General features: G+C 44.6%; 1 protein-coding gene across 2 annotated transcripts in view; it reads right to left on the reverse strand.

Moving 5' to 3' along the window:
* The window catches only part of ATP10B (ATPase phospholipid transporting 10B (putative)), a 304891-nt gene that overhangs the window by 63834 nt on the left and 216544 nt on the right, over positions 1-24513 (reverse strand). For both annotated transcript variants that reach the window (XM_081500594.1, XM_081500595.1), the window contains 6 exons: positions 19194-19279; positions 15110-15216; positions 9863-9994; positions 5438-5565; positions 3181-3433; positions 1789-2027 (listed from right to left, as the gene is read on the reverse strand). In XM_081500594.1, the coding sequence (XP_081356720.1) occupies positions 1789-2027; positions 3181-3433; positions 5438-5565; positions 9863-9994; positions 15110-15216; positions 19194-19279 (945 nt within the window). The remainder of the gene's footprint in view (positions 1-1788; positions 2028-3180; positions 3434-5437; positions 5566-9862; positions 9995-15109; positions 15217-19193; positions 19280-24513) is intronic.

The raw sequence follows: 24513 nt of genomic DNA on the forward strand, positions 1-24513 counted from the left end.
CATCAGCTAGGGGCCCTGAATAAAGTTATACTGACTGAGTCAGGGCCACAGTTTTTCCTGGGCTCTGAAATTTGTCACACTGAACAGGGAGCAATGAATCTGTATATCCCAGCTGATATCTACACAGGAAAGCTTCCTTTTTCTCCTGGATGAGACATTCTCAGATACACAGGATGCCTGTGGTATCTAGAACTGGAAGAAACCAAAAGACACCAGCAGAGCAAGATTTAGTCCCTGTGCCCAAAGAGAATTCACTGAATTCATTGTCCAAACATTTAGGTAAAGAGCTGGGGGACGAGCATTCCATTCAGAGGGGACAGAATTAAATCAGAGAAAGACTTGACAATATGCATATCCTATTATTACTTCTTTTGGGAAAATCAAAAAGAAAAATAAAACCAAAATATTCCCAGAGTCATCAATGGATCATTCTTCTTGTAGGTTTATAAGTACCATATGTCTTAACACATTGCTATTTTTATCCTTGCTATTGTTGTGTTTATGTGCATGACATACATGTACAGAGTGTACATTACATGTATTATATAATTACGTAAGTAGGTTAACTTTGTACTTACTTAAATTAGATACACAACAACCCAGAAGATACAGACTCACAGAATTTCTTGTCACAGTCAGAAAACACAGTCCTGGGTAATGAATACTAGGTAGCAATGTAGAAAAGGCTTTTGCTATCATGTCAGAATCCAAAAAAGCAGCAGCTATAATTTATGTGTACGATGACCGCAAAAATGTTAACACATGTAGTTTGTGTGTGTGAGTGTGTGTGTGTGTATAATGAGGGGAATGAAAGACTGGAATGAAATTCACCAAACTGATCATTCTGAAAATCTAATGTTCTAACAATAGGATGATAGCACTTTTGGTCCCTCTGTGAGTATATGTGTCTTGTCCCTGAGGCCTTCTCTGTAAGTATAGAAGATCTGAATGATGTGTCCCCTAGAGGAAGAGCCTGATGCAGAGGACAGTGGAATGGGACAGGAGTCAGAGGCCCTGGCTTCTAGGGCATGCTGTGTCTGCGTCATCTTGGGGAACGAACTCAGTTTCTTCACCTGCTACCTAGATGTTTAATGGTAACTGTCTCAGTGGGTCAAACGTGGAGGGACCATATGCAGAAAACCCCAAATTTGCAAAGTTCAACATCCTAGGGGCCAAGCAGTTAGCCTAAGGGAATGAGGTGGACTGAGTAAATTTGACAGAGATGTTCTCTGCTTCATAACAACTTAAGACTCTCTGATTATCACAATAAATGCATTCTCCCATTTTTCTTGAAACCTGTAAGCCTTATAGGTTCATCTTTCATTTTTCCATTTTATAGAAACATGGACATGTCAGATATCTCTCTTTCCTATCAACTGTATTTTGGAAAAATGTACATAGTGAACATGCTGCTGGGCCTCAGCGCAGGGATGGGTATAGAGAGAGGGGGTGGGGGACATGATGGGCTGAGGACGGCACGCCCAGCCCGGGGAGCACAGACTTCTTAATTCAAACCACTTATCACCACAGGGAAACACTGGTTTAGTGGGGAGACTTTTTCTAGTTCCATTTCAAAATCTCTCAATTACAAGACATTGAACATTTGAAATTAACAAGACTCGTACATGCCCAACAAAACCCATTCAGATTACAAACAAGACCAAGGGCTGCCATTTTGAGAGCAATTCAGGGTTTGCACACCCTTCTCTTTCATGCCCTGGAGCCCATCCCCTATCTCTTCTCAAGAAAGGTCACTTGCAATTCAAAGAGTGAAAGGCAGGTACTTACTATGGAGCTGCTGAAGGCCACAGAGGGCTGTGAGATTTCACAGCGCCCCATAGACCTTTGTCGCGAGTGGCCCTGGATGGGTACACGGGCACTCTGGCTCCTTCTCAGAGGCTGGGACCCCCCTTGGCCCCTCATTGTTGCTGGGCCCTGGTCCCTTCGGGTTGGGAAGGACAAGCACCGGTATTGGGTCCACTCTTCACTGTCTGAGTCCAGCTCCTTTGGGGTCTCTAGCCGCTTAGCTGCAAGAAAGGAATCTTGTTATTGCATCAGTCGTACCTCGGCCAGATCATGGTTTGGGAGATGCTAGATTTTGGGGGTGAAGCTAAAAGCATGGTGTAAGAACATTATGCTGCTCTAGATAACAGACAGCTGGTTACCCTGACTGGTGAAAGTGGGGTGCAACTTGGTCACACAGGTTCAAATCCTGGCCCTCCGACCTCCTAGCTATGTGACTTTGAGCTTTGCATAACCCATACCTCTACTTCCTCAATTAGGGGTTATGAAAACTATTCAACTCATTGTTTTGAAGACTTAATGATATAATGGTATGTATAAAAGACTTAATATATAACGATATAAAGCTGATAAGCATACTCTAAGTACTGGTAATGGTAGCTGTAATTATTAAGATTAGAAGCTCCCATGTACTTGGTTACCACTGTGGCAAAGGGGATTGGACTGCCTATAGTACCTTCTCTTTTTCTTCATTGTTCCCACTCAAAAGAACGAAGAATGAAGGAAGTAGTGTGTGTGTGTTTGTGAGTGTGTGTTTGTGTGCACACACGTGCTGTGGGGGGAAGGAACTGAGGGGATCAGTCAGCTGTATCAGCCACCTTCAGTCTATGCAAGATGACAATCTAGGCATTTCCTAGCCTGGAAAGCTAAGGCAAAGCTTTAGCATCCCCTAAGGCAAAGCTCTGTGTCAGTGAACCCCCAGAGGTCAGTTAGCATGGAGGGCATTTCCTGATTGTATCCCATCCCACCGTGCGCTTCCACCTGGGCCTGTCCTGTCAGATAAGGTAACCTGAAAAATTCCTAAACTTTGGTTGCAGGACTGGAACATAATTTGGACATCTCCCCAGTGCATTCCTGACAGATAAAAATCCTCTGTGTCAGTTGCACCAGGCAAAGATCCACTGAGGACAAAGATCAACCAGCTGGAGGGCTACCACACAGATTACCCACAGCCTTCAGGAGCAAATGAAAGTTTACAAGTGATAAGAACAGCATTGATCTGTGACAAGGAGGCCGCAGAGATACAGGAAGCTACTTCCCACAGAGCCACTCAGCCTTTGCCGAGAGCCAGGAGAATGGGTTTTAATCATCACTCTCTTAGGAGAGCAGGGGTGATTTCTTTCTAAGAAGGGTGGGCCCCCAGGAGCCCCCTCGTACCATTTTCTTGGTGAGAATACTCGTGGCCCATGATGGTACAACGCCGGAACACCATCTTGTTCTCGGTCAGCGTTCCCGTCTTGTCGGAGAAGATGTACTGGATCTGACCCAAGTCCTCAGTGATGTTGAGGGCTCGACACTGAATGGACGAGTCAGTTTGTTCATCATACAGGTCAAGGTCGTTGTGCAGGAAGAAGACTTGCCCGAGCTTCACCAGCTCAATGGACACATACAGGGAGATTGGGATCAGTATCTGTGGGGAGATTGAGTCCCACTGTGTCAGATAAAGAGGCTGGTCTGCCATCTCAGGACCTTCCTGAGTGATGGAGCAGCAAAAGCATTTCATGAAAAGCTCAGGTCAGCTCATGCAGTGGGTTTTCTCCGATAAATTAAAGCTCAGTGACCTCACGCCTACCTTGGGATCCTTAGGAGAATCTGAAAAAGACATAGGCCTTCCTGAGCCAGGAGTATTTGGTATGGGGTAGACACTCACCACTGCTTGTTGAATGACTGAGCTGGAAGAGGTAAGGAGCTCTAGTTAATTTACAGAGTCGTGTTGGGTTCAGGTATGCAGCAAAGTGATTTCATTCTCTCTATATAACATTGTATATACTTTCTCATGTTCTTTTCCATTACGGTTTATTGCAAGATATTGAATACTTTTTTTGGTAGATTCTTGTTTATATATGATAGTGTGTATCTGCTAATCCCAGACTCCTAATTTATGTCTCTCTCTCTCTTTTCCCTTTGGTAACCCTAAGTATGTTTTCTATTTGGATTTATTGTTGATCACTGCCCACTGATGTAGCTCAGATGGTAAACAATCTGCCTGCAATATAGGAGACCTGGGTTCAGTCCGTGGGTCGGGAAGATACCCTGAAGAAGGAAATGGCAACCCACTCCAGTATTCTTGCCTGGAGAATTCCATGGATTGAGGAGCCTGGCGGACTACAGTCATGGGGTCGCAAAGAGTCGGACACAACTGAGTGACTAACACACACACACAAATACTGAGTGCTGGTTTAGGTCCTTCAAAGGCAATGAGTAGAATAAAAGCCCTGGGCTTGAAGACCTCCCATTCCAGTAAACAAACAAAGAAACCTATATTGAGTGGTGGCAAGTCTCATGAAAAAAAAGAATAAAGAAAAGTGAAAAGAGTGAAGGCTGGGAGGGCGTCTTTCAGAAACCACAACGTTTGTGCTGAGACCTGAAGAAACGAGGGTGTGAGCCTGAGGTTATCTGTGGGAGGAGGCCTGTTCCAGGAAGGGCACGCACGGGCAGGCAGCTAGGTGTCTGCAGGGCCTGGGTGAGAGTCAGCAGGCGTGTGTGCCAGTGTGTGGGAGACAGCTCAGAGATGTGGTCCCCGAGGGAGCGGGGCCCAGATCACTTAGGCCTTGTTGGTGGCCTCAGAACTTTGTATTTCACTTTGTATTTATTTCACTTTTGGTTATGAAACCATCAGAGGGTTCAGGGCAGAGGAAAAGCATGACTTCCTCCTCACATTTAAAAGGGTTACTTTGCTCCATGAATGAATGAACTAATGAAGGAAAAAAGTTGCCAGTTGGAGGGCCAAGAAACATGCACAAGTACTGTAAGAACGCATACAGATGGCGTTTTGTCAAAGCAAAACTACAACTTCCCCTATCTTTTCATAGTCTGTAATTCTTATTGGGCCTGAGGTTTTTTTTTTTTTTTTAAATCTCTTTGTACCTCACTGCAGGTGTTTACCTATAAGCAGGGGCCTTTCTTACCTCTCTCTTACAGGTACTCTATGTCTTTTGCCTTTTTTTCTCCTATATATAGTGCTGGTTCTTCTTCAATCTAACAAATATGAAAACACTAATCTGTGGTTTCTTTCTCTGAATGCTTGGGTCTCGAAAGTTCTCTGTCATTGTTTGTGCTGTGTTATCTTTGTGGTTCCCAGGTCAGAGGGTTCACCAGTTCTAGATCTGGCAGCAGGACAGGCACCTGTGGATCTCTGCTGCAATCTTACTTTTAAATACAAGAGTCTGATAAATAGTTCCCTCTGTTATTATCTGAGGCCAAGGTCCCCTCCACAAGGCAGGGCTGGTCCTGACATTATACCAGACATGAATACTTTCTAAGACCCATAAGAAGCAATAAATGTTTTCTCATCTCAGTCCAGTCAGTTCTTTCTCAGGGTCAGTACTAAGTTTTCTTTTCTTTTTTTTTTTTCAAAGTTGTACAGGTGTTGGCCGCAGGTCTTTTGAGCCCCGAGTTGCGGAGGACCTCCTACCTGGAGCAGGATGATCATGGTGAGGAACATGTAGAAGCCCCCAAGGGCAAGGGGAAGGTAGTTGCCCTTGGCGTCTGGCACGTCAAAGGGAGGGTGCTCTGTGAAGGTCCCGTTCCAAAGGCCGTGACCTGAGAGGAGGCAAAGCCAAGTATGAGGCAAAATCTCCACTTAATCCTAAATTGGTCAATTACATCAGCCCTTCCCAGACCTACTGCCAGAAATCAGTGTGCTTTGGAGGAGCACACCCTTGTTCTACATAACACTGTGTGTGCGTGTATATTCATTTAGCTCTAAGGTGGTCCTTCACATACCCTATATTTCAATCTCTCCTCCTAGCAGAGGAGACTAGCATTGTGATTATTTAGATTTTGTTTAAGTCCTATTATACAGGAGTTGGAAATAGAGAAAGGGACAAGAGCTTGTTTGTTTTCTCCCTCATGTACCCACCCATCCAATCATCCATCCCTCAATCCATCCATCCACCCACCCACCCATCCATCAACTCTGTATACTCATTCCTCCTTGCCTCTTTCCTTCCCTCTCTTTATCCAAAATTTATTAATTCAAAAAGGAGTTGGTCCTACTTCTTATCTTTGAGGAGTTCCCTACCAAGTCATGGAGTCTGATGTAAAGATACAAATGTCACCTAGCATGAGCTAGATCCTGGAATGCTATAAAAGCCCATAGCAACAGCCTCAGATACAGACTGAACCCTCTGTGTCTCTAATTATAAATGGGGATAGCAACACCCATCAAGTGCAGATTGATAAGTGTAACTGGCACTGAGCTCCCTGAATCTCAGCATTATATCTATCAATTAGTAACAGTACCTTCCCCATGGGGTTATTGTGAGAACAGGATCGCCCTATGTGTATAATGCTCTTGGCTCCAGGGCAGAAACTATAGAGAATAAAAGGCAAAAAGGATGCCACCCTGCCCCTAAGATACTTCTTTGCCCAAGAGGTTGGGCCAAATACCATCATACACAGCAGAATAAAGGAGACTTATAAATGTGAGGTTAAGGGCCAAATATATGGTACAGAGTAAGGGTCACTCGGAGAAGGCAATGGCATCCCACTCCAGTACTCTTGCCTGGAGATTCCCATGGATGGAGGAGCCTGGTGGGCTGCAGTCCTTGGGGTCGCTAGGAGTCGGAGACGACTGAGCGACTTCACTTTCACTTTTCACTTTCATGCATTGGAGAAGGAAATGGCAACCCACTCCAGTGTTCTTGCCTGGAGAATCCCAGGGACGGTGGAGCCTGGTGGGCTGCTGTCTATGGGGTCGCACAGAGTCGGACACGACTGAAGCGACTTAGCAGCAGCAGCAGCAGCAAGGGTCACTGGTTTTCAGAGGAGCTAGAGATCATGGAAGAAATCAGAGCAGGTTGCACGGAGGAGGCGGCCTGGAGGGATTCTGAAGCCCAGGTGGGTAATGGGTGATCAGAAAGGCCTGGGGAAGACAATCCAGACAAATAAAAAAGAAATTCCATCTTCACACGTTAAAGTAGTGAAGTGAAAGTCGCTCAGTCGTGTCCGACACTTTGCGATCCCATGGACTGTATACAGTCTTTGGAATTCACCAGGGCAGAATACTGGAGTGGGTAGCCGTTCTCTCACCAGGCTCTTCTGCCCATGGGATTCTCCAGGCAAGAATACTGGAGTGGTTGCCATTTCCTCCTCCAGGGGATCTTCGCAACCCAGGGATCAAACCCAGATCTCCCACATTACAGGCGAATTCTTTAGCAGCTGAGCCACCAGGGAAGCCTGGTAAAGTAAATGTGTGATAAATAGCCCTGGAATGGTGCTCCTTTGAGAGCTATCACCTCCTGCAGGAGCTGCGCTTTAGTTAGGTGCCAACAGAGGCCTGTGACTCTATGAGTTGTTATTCTCAGACAAGAGAATACTGCCCCTCCCCATTACTTTCTCAAAGTATTTCTTACTTTGGGCAGTCTACCAAACTGCTTCTGGTTTGCCTGAGTCTTGTCTATCTCTGTGACCTTTTAATCATTAACTTCCTTTCTTTAGAGACATAGTGACATGATCATCAATGTCCTTTCCAGCTTTGATGGTACCTAAAAAACTTGCCCCAAACAGGGCCAAGAGTTTTGCAGCATCTCTGGGGACACAGATGGACCACAAAACCAATGGGTGGTTTTCTTGTTTGCTGGCTTCTGCTCCCTGCAGGTACTGCCTTTCCAGCTTTGAGCCCCTCTCGGAGTGCCGTGAGGTACACCGGGGAAGTACATTCATTCTAAACTCCAGGCCATGCACAAGACTAAACTCCACTGTGTTCACTGTGGTGACACCTAAGAACTTTGTGGGCTGAGCAGCATTTTAGGCCTTGGACAGTGTCTTCTAAAAACAATGATGAGGACTTCCCTGGTGATCCAGTGTCTAAGATTCCGTGCTCCCAATGCAGGGGCCTGGGTTCGATCCCTGGTCAGGGAACTAGATCCCACATGCTGCAACTAAGACCTGGCACAGTCAAATAAATAAACATAAAGAAATATTAAAAAGAAATAGCTTCAAAAAAATAAAGTAGAACAACAGTGATGGGTACGATTTCTGATAGAATCAAGTGAAGAGCAAATGTCACGGCTGTTCCCTGGTGTGGAGTCAGCAGGGGGCTCTAGACTCAGTGTAGGAGTTCTTCAATTTGATCCTCCCTGCTTCTTTTAAGGCCTCCTTTAGGATACCAAGACGGAGAAGGCAATGGCACCCCACTCCAGTACTCTTGCCTGGAAAATCCCATGGACGGAGGAGCCTGGTAGGGTGCAGTCCATGGGGTCGCTAAGAGTCGGACATGACTGAGTGACTTCACTTTCACTTTTCCCTTTCATGCACTGGAGAAGAAAATGGCAACCCACTCCAGTACTCTTGCCTGGAGAATCCCAGGAATGGTGGAGCCTGGTGGGCTGCCGTCTATGGGGTCGCACGGAGCCGGACACGACTGAAGCGACTTAGCAGCAGCAGCAGCAGCAGCAGCAGCAGGATGCCAAGAACCATCCTTAGTGTTAAGCCATAGAGGGGGAGAGTAAGAATGAGGATCGTACTCACTGACCTGCCTACACTCCGAGGATCAAATGAAATGACTCCGGATCAGTCCTCCCACAGCAGTCTACACTGGCTGTAGTAGAACCTGGCCTCAGCCTGCTTCTGTCCAGGGTTCCATCCTTGGCCTTGCTCTTGCCAAACAGCCAAACTCTCCTCTGCAAAAGAATGATTTTCTCTCCTGCCACTGTGCTTTGCCTGTGCTGTCCTTGGGGGTAAGGCATCCTCTCTTTTCTTTCATAGCTGCCGGTCCCATCCTGTCCCTGCCACCTCCCTCTTCTGGTGAGAATCAGCTTCAGCAAGACTTCCTTCCTTGATGCTCCTATAACACCCGCAGCAGGCTGAATAATGTCCCTTAAGGTGTTTGCAGAAAAGATTGAGTGAAGGACCCTGAGATGGCGAAGAGGAGCCTGATGATGGATTTACAAATGTCCTCATAAAAAGGAAGCACAGGGAGATATGCCCACAGACAAGAAGATGTAAAGTAAGGCGCTTTGAAAATGAAGGCGTGTATGTGTGTGTGTGCTCATTTGCTTAGTTGTGTCTGACTCTTCGTGACCCCCTGGACTGTAGCCCTCCAGGCTCCTTTGTTTGTGGGATTCTCCAGGCAAGAATACTGGAGTGGGTTGCCATTTCCTTCTCCAGGGGATCTTCCTGACCCAGGGACGGAACTCGAGTCTCTACGACTCCAGCACTGGCAGGTGGATTTTTTACCACCTGGAAGTCCTGAAAATCTCCCGATGCCGCAAATGCAGAAACCCAGGTGGCCGGTAGAAACCAAAAAGACCAGGGGCTGCTTCCCCCGCAAGGTGTCCAGAAGGAGCCGGTCCTGCAGGCACCCTGGTCTTAACCCAGTGAAATTGATTTTGGACTTCTGAACCCCAGATATGTAACAGAATCAGCTAGTGTTGTTTTAAACCACTCAATTTGTGTTAACCTTTTACAGCAGCACTAGGAAACGAACACAGTACCTGATGCCGCCCTCACTGAATGTGACAGATGGTGTTATTGATTCTGTTCTCAGGCTGGACTTGTTCCTGCTGGACTCTGAGGACCTTCCTGCTCTCTGAGGACAGTCCTGTGATTGATTCATCTGTTACCCTCCCTGGGTAAGGGGGTGCCTGGGTTCAGGAACTATTTCCTGAATAGACACATGACAGATGCTTGTCCTACGATTTAGGGCACATACAACTCTCAGAACAATGTCATCTGCATTTTCGGCAGAATGGGCACCCTGTTAAATAGGGTTGCTTTTTTTTTTTATTAACTTCTTTTCGTAGATAATTTGGAAACTGAGGCTTTGTGTTGAGGCAACTGGTATAAAAGAAACAGAAGATGCCTGTGGGGTTGTTCTTTCCAGAACATTCCATACCTACAGCTCCAATGAGGCACATGAGGAAGAGGATGCCAATGCAGGAGAAGATGTCTCTGTTCATGCGCCGCTCAATCTTGCTGCGTTTGTACCGCGGGCCGCTGTTGTTCAGCATGGCTTTCGTCTCATGGCCTTTGAGGGAAAAGAAAGATCATCAGTCTTTGGCCCCTCTGTTTGCCTCTGGCTCTTCCCGCAGGAGATTTACCTCTGTGCAGGGCAGGGACAGAGTGCAGACGGAGAGAATGGATGTGTGGACACAGGAAGGGGCTGGGGTGGGGGGGATGAAATGGGAGAATAAGACTGACATGTATACACTACCGTGCGTAAACAAGATAGCTAGTGGGAAGCTGCTGTGTAGCACAGGGAGCTCAGCTCAGTGCTCTGTGATGACCTAGAGGGGCGGGATGTGGGGGGGTGAAGGGGTGAGGCTCAAGAGGGAGGGGATATATTATACAATATATGTGTATACAAATGGCTGATTCACGGGTTGCTGTATAGCAGAAATTAACACAACACTGTAGAAGCAATTCTACTCCAGTTGAAAAAAACAAACAGAAAAAAACTAAAAAAAAAACAAGAGAGGCTTCATTCTCTAACCTGGATGTGTCCTGGCATAGGGAGGTTCTGGGAACAGCTGGAGAGACCTCACAGAATTGGTCAGCAGATTTTTACAGATACCCCCTACCTGCCAGACATGGAGGGGGAGGGGGCATAGACCAGGCTCCTGTGCACAGGCTGTGTCCTACACAACTCAAGAGGTATTTGTAAGCCTCTTAGGACACATTTCTAGCAAACAAAAGGCTGTCTTGAGGAAGGGCCTCAAGACGGGACCTTCTAATTTGCACAAAGGGGCTGTTAGGGGTTAGTGGTGGGCTACAGTAGTTAAGACAGATGATTCACATGCTGGTGAAAATACACAAGCAAACAAGTAAGGTCATTACAGTTGGTGATAAGTCCCATGAAGTAAACAATAAATAAGGGCTAAAAAATTAAGAGATGCTATTAGAGAGCATGGTCAGGGAAGGCTTCTCAGAGGAGGTGACATTCAAGGGAGACAAGAATGGAGAGAGAAAAGTTGGAAGAAAAGGGCTTTGGGCTGGGGAAGAGTATATGCCAAGGCCCTGTGGCAGCACGGTACTTGAGGCCAGTCATTTTCATGCTTGCTTCTTTGCTAAGGTGTTTGTGGCTTGTACAAGAGTGTAGTGGCCAAAGGCCTCCACCCCAGCATTAACTCTGGGCAGCTCCTCTCCTATCTTGGAGTTCTGCATAAAATTTTGTTCAAAGAAAAAATAATAAAATTTAAAAACTACTGATCTTATCCAGTTGCCCCTTTTCTCCGGTTGGAGAAACCCATGACGGAAGCACAGGAGGGACTTGTTTCAAGTGAAAGGATACATGAACGTCAGAGCTGCATCAAGAACCTGGGATGCTGATTCCCACTCTAGTTCTCCTTCCACTGACCCCTGGTACCCAAGTCACCCAGCTAAGAGCTGACAGTTTAACTAAGCCTTGTCTTTAAACAGAGCCTTTCCTTTGGGGCTGATAAATTTTAATTACTGTGCCATACCCCTCAGAAGACAAATTAAAGGACACCAGTCACATGTTTCCTGTGCAAAATGAAAGAGAACCAATATATCAGCTCTAGCAGCGAGTGGTTTAATGCTGTTTAGCTCGTGGCCTTGTGGATTTAAAGCGGCATGAAACTGCAAGAGTGAGCATGCTCTGAGCTTATGTCAGACTTCAATTGCTGCAGTTGTTCAAGGGCTGCCACAGCTGTGGTCCCTGCCTGCCCTGGGCTCACCCCATACAAGGGGTCCTGGGACCACCCCCTTCACCCACTCCTCACTTCCTCAGACTCCTCTGTTCCTTTGGCAAAATGTGGTCTCATGGGGGAGGCAGCATGGTGTGGTGGATAGAACGTGGGCTCCAGTGTCTGACAGAGCTTGGCTCTCAGGCACTTGACCTTGGGTTAGAGGGAATTAATCTCAGGAGACATGTGACCTTGGTGGAATTAATCCTTTTGTATCTCAATTCCTCATCTGCAAAATGAGATGATGGTTGTATGCTCGGGGATAAGGGAGTGAACTGATACACATAAAGTACCTAAACTAGTTTCTGGTACACAGTAGGGCCTCAATAAATGTCTGCAGTGAGGAGCATACTCCTCCACGTGGAATTTCTTCCTTCTGGAAAATTTGAAAGCTTTTTTTGCCTTTGATCCTGAGGCGCTCCTGTTGTGTCCATCTGTACCATCAAGCGGAGAAGGCAATGGCACCCCACTCCAGTACTCTTGCCTGGAAAATCCCATGGACGGAGGAGCCTGGTAGGCTGCAGTCCATGGGGTCGCTAGGAGTCGGGCATGACTGAGCGACTTCACTTTCACTTTTTACTTTCATGCATTGGAGAAGGAAATGGCAACCCACTCCAGTGTTCTTGCCTGGAGAATCCCAGGGATGGCGGAGCCTGGTTGGGCTGCCATCTCTGGGGTCTCACAGAGTCGGACATGACTGATGTGACTTAGCAGCAGCAGCAGCATACCATCAAGACAGAGGGTACAGCTCCCCGACCAGGCATTCTCCACAGGGGACTTTGTTCCCCAGGGGACATTTGGCAGTCTTGAGAAATTTTTGTTATCATCTTTGAGGAGGTGGTGCTAATTGCATCTAGTTGGCAGAAGCCAGAGCTGCTGCTAAACATCCTATAGGATGCCTGCCCTGCCCCCGCCACCACCCCACACCACAAAGAACAATCTGGGACAAAGGTCAACAGTGTTGAGGTTGAGAACCCCTGCTCTAGATGACAACATGTAACACCATTAGTACCATTTTTGCTCACATTTTTTGAGACCCTGATGTGTGCCAGGCTAGTGTTAAGACCTTTTCACAGACCATCTCATCTGAACCTTACAATCCTATGAGAACAGGTTATCAGTGCCTTTTGTGTGGAAAGCTTGACCAGTTTTTCAGGAACTTGCAGCCAAGGGCTGGTTTAGTGTGTGAAAGTCGCTCAGTCGTGTCTGACTCTTCGCGACCACATGGACTACACAGTCCATGGAATTCTCCAGGCCAGAATACTGAAGTGGGTAACCGTTCTCTTCTCCAGGGGATTTTCCCAACCCAGGGATTGAACCCATGTCTCCTGCATTGCAGGCAGATTCTTTACCAGCTGAGCTTCTAGGGAAGCCCAGAGCTGGTTTAGCCCCAGGCAGCCTGACTCCAGGGAACCATAATTAACCCCTCTCTGTCTGCCCTCTCATAGGCCACTCCCGTCACCCATTCAGAGCTTTGTTTCTGCTCAGGGAGAGAAGAAAATTCAATGTTTATGAGGGTTTTTTGGTGGGGCAGGGATTGTTGAAGGGGTCATGTTTAGTAAGTCTGCCAGAGAGCACTGAACTCCACTGCCAAAGACCCTTGAAAGCAATGACCTGTGTTGACAAACATAACATCCCTCCCCCAAATTAGGGAAAGCCAGCTAGACTGTCAGTTCAGTTCAGTCGCTCAGTTGTGTCTGACTCTTTGCAGCCCCATGAATGGCAGCACAACAGGCCTCCCTGTCCGTCACCAACTCCCGGAGCCTACCCAAACCCATGTCCATCGAGTCGGTGATGCCATCCAGCCATCTCATCCTCTGTCGTCCCCTTCTCCTCCTGCCCCCAATCCTTCCCAGCATTAGGGTCTTTTTCAATGAGTCAACCCTTCGCATGAGGTGGCCAAAGTATTGGAAATTCAGCTTCAACATCAGTCCTTCCAATGAACACCCAGGACTGATCTTTAGGATGGATTGATTGGATCTCCTTGCAGTCCAAGGGACTCTCAAGAGTCTTCTCCAACACCACAGTTCAAAAGCATCAATTCTGCGGCGCTCAGCTTTCTTCACCGTCCAACTCTCACATCCATACATGACCACTGGAAAAACCATAGCCTTGACTAGATGGACCTTTGTTGACAAAGTAATGTTTCTGCTTTTAAATATGCTATCTAGGTTGGCCATAACCTTCCTTCCAAGGAGTAAGCATCTTTTAATTTCATGGCTGCAATCACCATCAGCAGTGATTTTGGAGCCCCCAAAAATAAAGTCTGACACTGTTTCCACTGTTTCCCCATCTAGTTGCCATGAAGTGATGGGACCAGATGCCATGATATTAGTTTTCTGAATGTTGAGCTTTAAGCCAACTTTTTCACTCTCCTCTTTCACTTTCATCAAGAGGCTCTTTAGTTCTTCTTCACTTTCTGCCATAAGGGTGGTGTCATCTGCATATCTGAGGTTATTGCTATTTCTCCCGGCAAGCTAGATTGTGACACTATTCAAAAAAAAAACTTACTTTTCTCTCAGTCTGCCGAAGGGAGTCATAGGGTAGATTGATGCGTTAGTGCTCTTCCATGTCTAACAAAGGTTGGATTCTATGCAGACCAAAACATACCAACTAAAAGTAAACAAAATATTACGAGGTGTCCCAGTGAGTGAAAGATCCAGGAAAGCTTATTCTGGAGAGTTCCAGGGAAGGTAGACACTCCAGGGAGACTGTGTTACCTCCATAGATGTTTGCAGTTGTTCAAGTAACAACAGTCATGTACTGAGCACCCATTGAGCACCAGGTGCCGGGGATTCAACCATCCCAAGGCCCCCTCCAAATCTCATTATGAGAAGTGCTGCTGTTACCTCTTTTCAAGGGGAAGCAAAGTCAAAGTGCAAAGAAGAGATAGACCACCATATACAGAGCCACAAAATGAATAAAGCTAATAATAAAAACAACTGCAAAAACAACAACCAAGACTCATCATGCCCTCACGTGCTACACCCGGCACTGGGTGCTTTCTATGTCTGGGTCACTGGACTCTCATGAGTGCCTTATGAGGCAGATACAGATGTTATTCCCATTGTACAGATGAGGACACTGAGGCACACATGGTGATGTTGCTAAGTTTGGTGAGGTTACTCCTCAAGCTCAAGAAGATGCTCTTCATCCTACCTATGGTTAGTGTCACAAAACTGTTAGGGATGCATGAGTCCCCCTCCCCGTGTTATCCAGATGAGTGACAGTGACTCGGAATCGAATTATGTCTCCTGTGGACCAAGTGAGCTGCTGTGACTCCAGCCTCAGTTTGCTTAGCTGAGAAATGGGAAATCACATGACTCTACCCCTTAGAAGTGCTGTGAGCTCCCACCAACTAAAGATGAATTTGGAGGAGGCTTTGGAGGAAGGAGGAGAAAGGGCAGGAACATAGGAAAGTGTCCAGGGACAATAACCTGTGTAGATGACAATGCCAACAGCCACTTCAGTGTTTCTGATGGTGCAGCCTCGAAGCAGAAGACTCTCACTGCCAAAGCCTGTCCTGGTCTGATCGGGATGTTCCCTGGAGATGAAAGACAGGAACAGTTTGGTGGCCTCTCCACACTTTCACTGGTTAGTGTCTCAGAATTAGAAGTGGTGAGTAAACACAATCCCCCTTCTCCCTCTTCTTTACAAGAGCAATATTAACTTGGAAACTGATTCCCATGTTTAAATGGAAGACTTCATTGGTCCTAGGACACCTAATGGGGACTGGACCATTAGAGGAGAATTACCCATCCCTAAGGATGTGATTTTGCCTAAAAGGCAGAATTCTGATGAGGAAGATTCAAAATGGTTTTAGGGGCAAAATGTGGAGGAATTGGCTTCTGACCCTGAAGGATAGGTCCTGTGCTCCCTGAGGCAGTGTTCACACACCCACTATCACCCAGCAGCTGGGGCTGCACCCACACAAGCTGAACGTCCAAGTCTGTAGAGTACAAGAGACAGTCCCACCTCTCTTATCATGAGATGATGAGGAAGGGCAGCCCACAGGCTCCCCTCTTGGCCTCTCGCCTTGCTATCCTTCTCTTGCTCCATCCTCATAAAATAAACAGACCTCACAGCAGGAGGACCAGCAGCCTTTGTGCAACATCCTGGGAGGAGGCTTCTCAAAGGGGAGATCTGTAGAGTGCTTCCCTTCTTCTAGACTCAGGAGGCAACACAATTTCCCACTTCACTCTAGAAACTTCTGAGTCAACCCACACCAGGGTTTACTCAGTGTCTGGTCCTCATCCAGTCCTGATGCCCTTCCCCTCTGGGATTTTTAGGAACTTTAAATATAACTTCCTCACAACAATGGGGAGAACAGAACAATAATCATCTGAACCCTAACAGATTTTCTCTCCTTCTAACTCTTTAATACTTCATTTCTCTAGGTTCAGTTATGTATCTTATGTATTAAATAATGGTCATGACAACCTTAGAAGATAGGTCATGTTTCATACCTATTTTATAGATAGGGAAACTGAGGCAATCATAGTATAGGGCAGAGAGGGGATTCAAATCCAGGAAGTCTGGCTCCAGAATACTACAATACCACTCAATATACTCAGAATTATTTTTTACTGTGTTTATAAACTATATTACTTACATGATTTTATTTGACTCTTCACAGCTCTGGGAAGTTAGCAGGGTGATTATCCTTGCTTATGAGAAAGCTGAACCTCAGAGAAGGTGAGAGATCTTTCCAAGAACACACATCCAGGACATAGGACATCCCAGGACTTGGGAACCCAGGCTCCAAATACCAAGCCTCATGTGGTTTTCACTACACTGGAGTTCTTAAAGTAGCACCCCATTAACTTACATTGAATCAGTCATTTCCATTTGTAATTCTTTTGAATTTAACAAGGAAATACCTTAGTTTATCTCTGTTAATCCTTTCTACCACTTATTTATCTAATTTTTTAACACAGAGGAGGTTTTGGCAATAGTCTGTAGTTAGAGTAAAATAGCTGTTTTGATTTCATTTTACTAATTTAACTGTTATAAAATTTATATATGGAAAGTAATACTGCCATAAATCTATGGTAAGCTATATATAGTGGCGATATCGGTTGCCCATAGTACCAGTAACATAACTTTTTGTTTTGAAATAAAATAAGACAAAAATAAGCCAATTAAAAATTTATAATGTAGTGTTTTATGAATGTGATACAAATCATGTGGTTTGAGAATGGCTGAAGTTGAAGACCCACCTGTCCTTACAGGGGGAGCTACTACAGATAGAATATTGAATGATTCACTGTCAGTAGCTAGTGGTTTAAAGAGTATTTTTATGATGCTCTAAGGTGATAACCTATGACAGCGTCTTCCTTGTCTCCCGGTCATAATGTTCCTTTTTCAGTGGATGGTACAAAGGGACTGTGATCTCATAGCCCTTCTATTTAGTGTACTGCTTACAGGGATGCTTGATTTAACTGACTCATGGCAGTATTTCTCCACCCCAACACTACTGACTATTTAGGTGGGATTAGTTTTTGTTACGGGTCTGTTCTGTGCCTCATAGAATGCTGAGCAGCATCTCCGACCCCTACCCCTACCAGATGCCAGCAGCACCTCTTCCCAGGTGTGCTAATCAACAACGTGTCAGACACCGTAAAGGTCCTCTGATAGAGAGGAGGGAAAGGGGTTTGAGAACCATTGCCCTGGAGTGATCTTATTGTTTAAAAATTGCATCGTCAAATCTGACATTCCAAATCTTCAAAGCATTAAAAACTACACAGTTTCTAGCCAGCCTGGGTAGCCCCAAGAGAGTTCCTACATTAAGGAGACCCAAAGAAGCTTCTGGACACCTGGAGGCATCAGACCTGTGGTTTGCTCAGGAGGACAGTGTAGATGATCTGTGGGTGCTGGGCCTTGGCAAAGATGTAGGAGCATGGTGGAGAACTTGCCAGCATCCCATGGGTTGGCTGCTAGACTGACTAACTGGACTTTCTGGGCTCACCCAGGAGCCCTAGGTAGGTACGGAAAGATGCCTTTAGAGGCAGTGACCAGGAAGAGGGGGTTCTGAGGGTTGAATGGAGCTGGGAAAGTTCTGTCTGAGATGAGCCCAGGCTGAAGCTTAGAAGGGCTGGCTGCCAGCATGAGCTGTTTGGGGGACAAAGGATTACAAATAGAAACCCCAAAATGAGGCTACTCTCCAAGAGGATGGAGATGACTCAAGGCATGGGAGCCTTGGGATGAACCAAATCCACAAAACTCAGGCATGAGGGGTGGACTTCTTGCCCAGCATGTGGCAAGATCCACCTCGCCAGATGCCTGCTTTGAATCCTCTTCTCCTCCAGGAACTTGTACCCTTCTCTGTCTGTCTCCATCTGTGCTCTCTTAATTTTTGAAAAGTAATTTGCACAGAAAATCTGCTATTTCTTTTGTATTGTTCTTGCTTTTCCCCCTCTTATCTTGCTCCTCAAGACATCTCATATGGCCTGGAAAACAGTGGTTGGAGGGAAAGCCCTGACACCTGCCTCCTGAGAAATTTTCTGAAGTCTCATTGAAGGCCCTTTGGTAGAGAAGATGCCATAACCTGTCTGCGCTCATTGTCTGCATGCAGACAATGCGCGCTCATTGTCTGCGTGCAGACAATGCAAAACACACAGGGGTTAGAGTGAAAAGACAGGATGGAGGTCCTGGCCCCATCTTGTAGCTGCTGTGTGCTCCTGAGGGAATCCTGAAACATTTTATCATCAGATCTCCCATCTGAAAATTGGGAATCAGAATTTTCACTTCCCTGGGTTGTTTTGCAGATTAAATGAGATGATGTTCTGAGAAAGTCCTCTGAAAGTCTTAAAGTCCTGAATAGGTCATTTATTCACATCTATTACCACTGCTCTTTTTTTTTTTTTTTGGTCTTTTGCATTAAGACCGGTTGTCAAATGTGGGAGCAAAATTACAGCAAAACTCTCAGGCCGAATCAAAACTGACAAATAATAACAGTAATTGCAACAGCAGCAGCACCATGAACTATCTACTCTGCCTGTTTCCATGCTTTGTATATGATAAACTCTCAGACAAGAAAATTCCTGTGATGTGATCTTTATTTTATGGAAGTGGCAATGAAGGCCCAGAGAGGTTAATTAACTTACTCAAGGTCACACAACTTGTAAGTGGTAGAGTCTGGTTTTGAACCTAGGTCTGTCAAACTCCAAAGTCCCCATTCTTACCTACAGTGCAATAAAGGCTCCTTCAGAAATCTGGTCTAAATTTAATCATACTTGCCTCCCCTGAATCAGACTGTGCTCTCGATTTTGATGCTGTTTCACAGAGTTCTGAAAAAACTATTAGTGAATTTAAACCTGCGAGATAATTAAATGTCACTCCATCAACAACAAAGACTGGAAAATGTTTCTCAATTTAGTTAGGTTTCTCTAGCCCTTTCTTAAGATAAAAAGAAATAAACTTTCTTAGGACCCAGATGCTTATCTGTTTGGCCATTTTGAGACAAAACTTCTAGCTGCAGAGGCAATATTTATAAGCAGCACATGGGTGGCAAATACTCACATATAACCCTTAAATTTGTTGAGGTGGTTGTTGGGCTTCTCACACACGATGGTGTTGTGGAAATGTTCTGGTTGGAACTGTACCTCCTGTGAGAGAGAGAATGCTGTGAGATTATTAAGTCAGAGGGATCTTGTTTTAACAGGATCACTGGGAGAGCTAATCATAGTTAGAACCATTGCAAATAAGGTAATCCCCACTTTGTCGCACCGTGATAATTGTAATGTCTTAGAAACAGTAACATCCTCATTAAGGAGGAAGTAGATGCAGATGAAAACTTGAGTGCTTGGCAAAGGGAGGGCCCTGTCCTGACTCTCTTTCTGGCCTGGATTTCAGTCTCTAGACTCAAGTTGCCCCATAGAACTTACTGCCATGATGGCCATTTTCTACGTCTGCACTGTCTGAAGTGGAAGCCAAGCATCACATGTGGCTGTGGAAATATGGTAGTATGACTGAGGAACTGATTTTTAACTTTAACTTAATTTAAATAGCTACCTGGGGTTAGTGGCTACCAAACTGGGCAGTGTAGAAATAGATGATCAAAAAGAAGAAATTATAAATCACACCACCTACAGCTAGCCAATATTCTTGTGTATTTAGAACTTTCAGGGTTTAAAAAAGCATGTACATACACCTACACACATTTATGTATGGACACACACCCACATTTATGCATTTCAAAAATGAGACTTAGTGGTCATATACAGTGAACATTTTTACACATTATTACATTTTTCTACATCTCTTTAAACACCTGGATAGAAACCTATTGTATAAATGCCACCATATTTCACTACTGAACACTGACCTGGTTTCAACTGTTGGCTGTTGCAAAAATGCTGTGAAAATAATAGCTAATAAAACAAAATAAGTAGCATTTACTGGACTCTTACTTCTGTCAGATGCTGTGATGAGAACTTTAGAAATGCTATTTTTTCTTCAAGCTTACAATTCTTCTATGAAGTAAGAACTTGATTATCGCCTTTCTAGAGATGGGAAAACTGTGACTCAGAAGGGTTAAGAGGCTGCCTGTGGTCATATCAGGACTAGGATATGAATCCAAGTCTGACTGCTGACCCTCTGTTCTTTACTTGCACAACACACTGCCCCCCCACACCCTACCCCCACACACATTCTTGTAGCAAAGCATTTAAAACACATTCTTGACTCTTCATTTTTTCTCTTTTGTTGGGTATTTTAGTCTACAATCTCTTAAAGTCCAACCTGAGGACAACACAACTAGGGGTGAGATCTTGCTTTTTAAGTCCTCCCCACGTTGGCTAAAAGTACATTCAATCCTTGAGCCTCAGTTTTCTCATCTATAGAATGGGGCTAACACCATTGTGCTTCAGAAGACAGAATTTGTGTGTGGGAAAGTTTTGAAAGGTGTAACAGGCCATGCCATAGAAGGAAGTAGTGCTAAAGGTGGGATTGGAACTGGTTCCCTGGGTAGAGCTTTTAGCCTGAGTAGTGAATTTATCACTCCAAGCTGCAAGGTACAGCTGTTCAAAGGGGTAGATTGATTAGAAGAAATGACAGCATCTTCTGGCTTCGTGTAAATATACTGTCCATTGGTTCTGTGAAGGTGCCAACATAAATAAACTCTCTGCTCACTTGAAATAAATTACCCATCCAGGAGTTTCTAAAAATACAGCCCTTTCCCCTCAAAGTATTGATTCTTTCAGGGACAAACACTTGCCGAGTTCTGAGATGATGACAAATAACATTGTGATTTGTCAGCTGCCTTCGTGGTTCTGATTCAGCCACGTGCTTCCCTCTGGATCCATACCACTCGGCTCACTGCTGGCTTCTGGAATCCGAACTCATTTCAGATGTCTGCAGCAGTGGGTCTGAGAGCTAATGATCACACTGCAGTGAGCCTGTCGCCTGTTTAATCATCTCCAGGGATCCCCGGCTGTCTTGTCCCTCAGTGGGGCTTCCCCGTGACCTTCCTTCTGAAGAGTCCTGCCTTCTTTTATTCTTCTGGGCACTTGCCTTGGATGCTGTGTCTGTCTCCTTCTCCACATGGAGAGGTGATTTTGCCCTTCCTAGCTCCCTGTCCCCTGAGCTCCGTCCATTCTTCCCTAGATGGGCTGTGGAGAAGGACACACAGGCCCCACTGTTGCCAGACAGCCCCTCAGGATTGCTGCCTTCCCTGGCTTTGCTGTAACTCACCCCAGGCAGCTGCTAGGAGAACCCAAGGACAGCAGTGGTGGGGCACAGTCAAGCCCTCCAAATCTGTCAGGGGCCTTTATTTACCTTTATGAGCTTGTAAAATGTATTTATTTATTTATTGGAGTATAATTGCTTTATGATGTTGTGTTAGTTTCTGCTGTACAACAAAGTGAATTAGCTATATGTATACATATATCCCCTCCCTCTTGGACATCCCTCCCTCTCCCCTCACCCCATCCCACCCTTCTGTGTCATCACAGAGCACTGAGTTGAGTTCCCTGAGCTACACAGCAGCTCCCTACTAGAGTTTCTGATCCACTTCTCGCTCACTCAGCTTTTCTTACCTTGGGGATAAAGCCCACTAACCACGTTTTCTCGGTGACCCAGCCTATTACCGAAGGCACCAACCTTGAGGAAAGCAATAGCCATCAGGGTACAGGAAAAGATAAACCCCTTCCATAGAGGACAGCATCGTATGTGGTTCTTCAGGTCAGACCCAACGATCTGGGGCATTTACTATGTTCCAGGCACCTGTCATTTAGTTTTCACAGTAACTTTAAGACGTGTGGACAGAAGTGCAAATGCAGATCAATAAAGCAATTGTCTTATGGTTGGTAAGTAACAGAGACAGCATTGCAATCCACAACATCAGAATCTAAAGCCAGTCATCATTATCACTGTCGTCATCATCATCAAGACATTTATTCCACTTTCTCTTCCTATCATTATTATTATAGCACTTATTGGATGCTTATTATGTGTCAAGAACAGCTAAATATTTCACACATGCTCTTCTCTTGAAGTCACACAATAAACTGATCAGAGCCGCACTATTATTACCCTATTTTTTAATACAGAGGAAGGAACTGAGACTTAGGGAGAGTTAATGAATTTTCCCAGTAGCACAGAGTTAGCAGAACAGAAGACAGGCTTCAACCTCAGAATTTTTGATGCTATACAGCCCACTTTCTCAAACTACAGTTCTATTTTGATGCACAAAAGAAAGATGATCATTTAAGAGCTCCTTTCGGTCCTGTTTCCTTTTCTATGTTCCTTTTCCACTTCCTGTGATCAAAGTACCTGATATGATAAATGAGGTCAACAGATAGTTGACCCTTGAACAACATGGGTTTGAACTGTGTGGATCCACTTATACAGGTTTTTTCAGTAATAAACACTATGGTACTATCTTATCTGTGGTCAGTTGAATTGTTAGATGTGGAAGTGTGACTACAGAGGACTGCCTATAAATTATAAATAGATTTTCCATTGTGTGGATGGTTAGCATCCCTGACCTCTGTGTTATTCAGGGGTCAACTATATGTGGAATCTAAATTTTAATAAAAAGCTATTGCCAGAGTCAGGGAGTGGTGGGTGGGTGAAATGGGTGAAAGAAGTCAAAAGTTAGAAGCTTCCAGTTAAAAGATAGATAAGTCAAGAAATAAAATGTAAACATGGAAACTATATTAATATTTACTACAGTGCATATTTGAAAGTTAAGAGAGTAGATCTTAAAAGTTCTGATCAAAAGAAAAAAAAGTAACTATGTATGGTGATCAGTATTTATTTAGACTTGTGATCATTCCACAATATGTACAGATAAAAAGTCATTATGCTATACATCTAGAACTAACATAAGGTTATATGTCAGTTATATCTTAATAAAAAATACAAGCAAACTCCAATGTCTAGAAATCATATCATTATCACCATCACTACCACCCTTCTTAACTTGGGTCAAATGAGGAAGAATCAAAAGCTAAAATACATAATATTGTCATGCTGACCTTTGATTTACTACTATTAGCATTTTTGTATTACTCTGTTTCTAAAGATTTATTTTTATGTTTCATGAAAGGCTTTGCACTCTCATTGTTTTTTCTAGTATCTATACAGATGCCTGGTTGGTTGGCAGGTCAAGGTGTTTCTAAGACCAGGGTAGCTCAAGTCACTCTTGACATTTCAGGCCGGATGATTCTTTGATGTTTAGCAGCATCCCTGGCCTTTACCAACTTCATGCCAGTAGCACCCTCCCTTTCTCCCCCTCAGTTGTGACAGCCAAAAATGTTTACAGACATTTCCAAATGTCCCTTGGGGAGGGGGGAAAGAACTAAGAATCGTTCTCAAAGAAGTTCCAAGTTAACATGAGATGAACTTGCAAGGATTGAGAATATTCTCTATCCTATCCGTCCATTAAGAAAGGACATGATCTTAATTTTTCTATTTTCTTTCTCATCTATTGGAAAAAATATTAGGCTTTATGCCTGGAGGTCATAATGACTTGTAATAAGAGAAATCTGTATATATCATTCTATACTATAAAAGCTACTGTATAAGCATGGTTGGGTCACTTGCAATATGTGCACTATCCTATGGTTAAAAATAAAAGGAGACTGATTAGGAAAAAAAAAAGAATTTCTTTTTTATATATTGTAGAAAATTTATGGGATTTCCCTGGTAGCTCAGCTAGTAAAGAATCTGCCTGCAATTCAGGAGACGCCAGTTCATTCCTGGGTGAGGAAGATCCCCTAGAAAAGGGATAGGCTACCCATTCCAGTTTTCATGGGCTTCCCTGGTGGCTCAGATGGTAAAGAATCTGCCTGCAGTATGGGAGACCTGGGTTTGATCCCTCAGTTTGGAAGAACCCCTAAAGGAGGGCATGGCAATCCACTCCAGTATTCTTGTCTAGAGAACCCCCATGGACAAAGGAGCCTGGTGGGCTCCAGTCCATGGGGCTGCAAAGAATCGGACACAATGGAGCAACTAAGCACACACGCACGTACACAAAAAATATATGAAAATTACTACAACTAATAAACAATGCAGTGTGTTACCTCTTCCAAGTATATTTGCAATTTAAAGTAGGGTACTTTCAAAGAGTAGAGGTTAAGACACAAAATTGCCTAGATATAGAACATTCTTGGAGAATTATTAATTTTATACATATGTTTTTAACATTTGAGATTTTTTAATTTGCCACCTCCTCTATGAAACCTATCCAAATCCCCACAGTTTCACCTCAGTCAATAAGAACTGTTCTTTTAACATGTTTCCACATAAACTCTCATGCCTCCATTTAACACTGGTGTATCTAGGTCTCTGCTTTCTTGAGTAAACTGTCAGCTTCCTCTAGAGCACCTCCCACGAC

The sequence above is a fragment of the Giraffa tippelskirchi genome, chromosome 6 (genome assembly GCF_054371585.1).
Source record: "Giraffa tippelskirchi isolate mGirTip1 chromosome 6, T2T-mGirTip1v1.2.pri, whole genome shotgun sequence".
Taxonomy (NCBI): domain Eukaryota; kingdom Metazoa; phylum Chordata; class Mammalia; order Artiodactyla; family Giraffidae; genus Giraffa; species Giraffa tippelskirchi.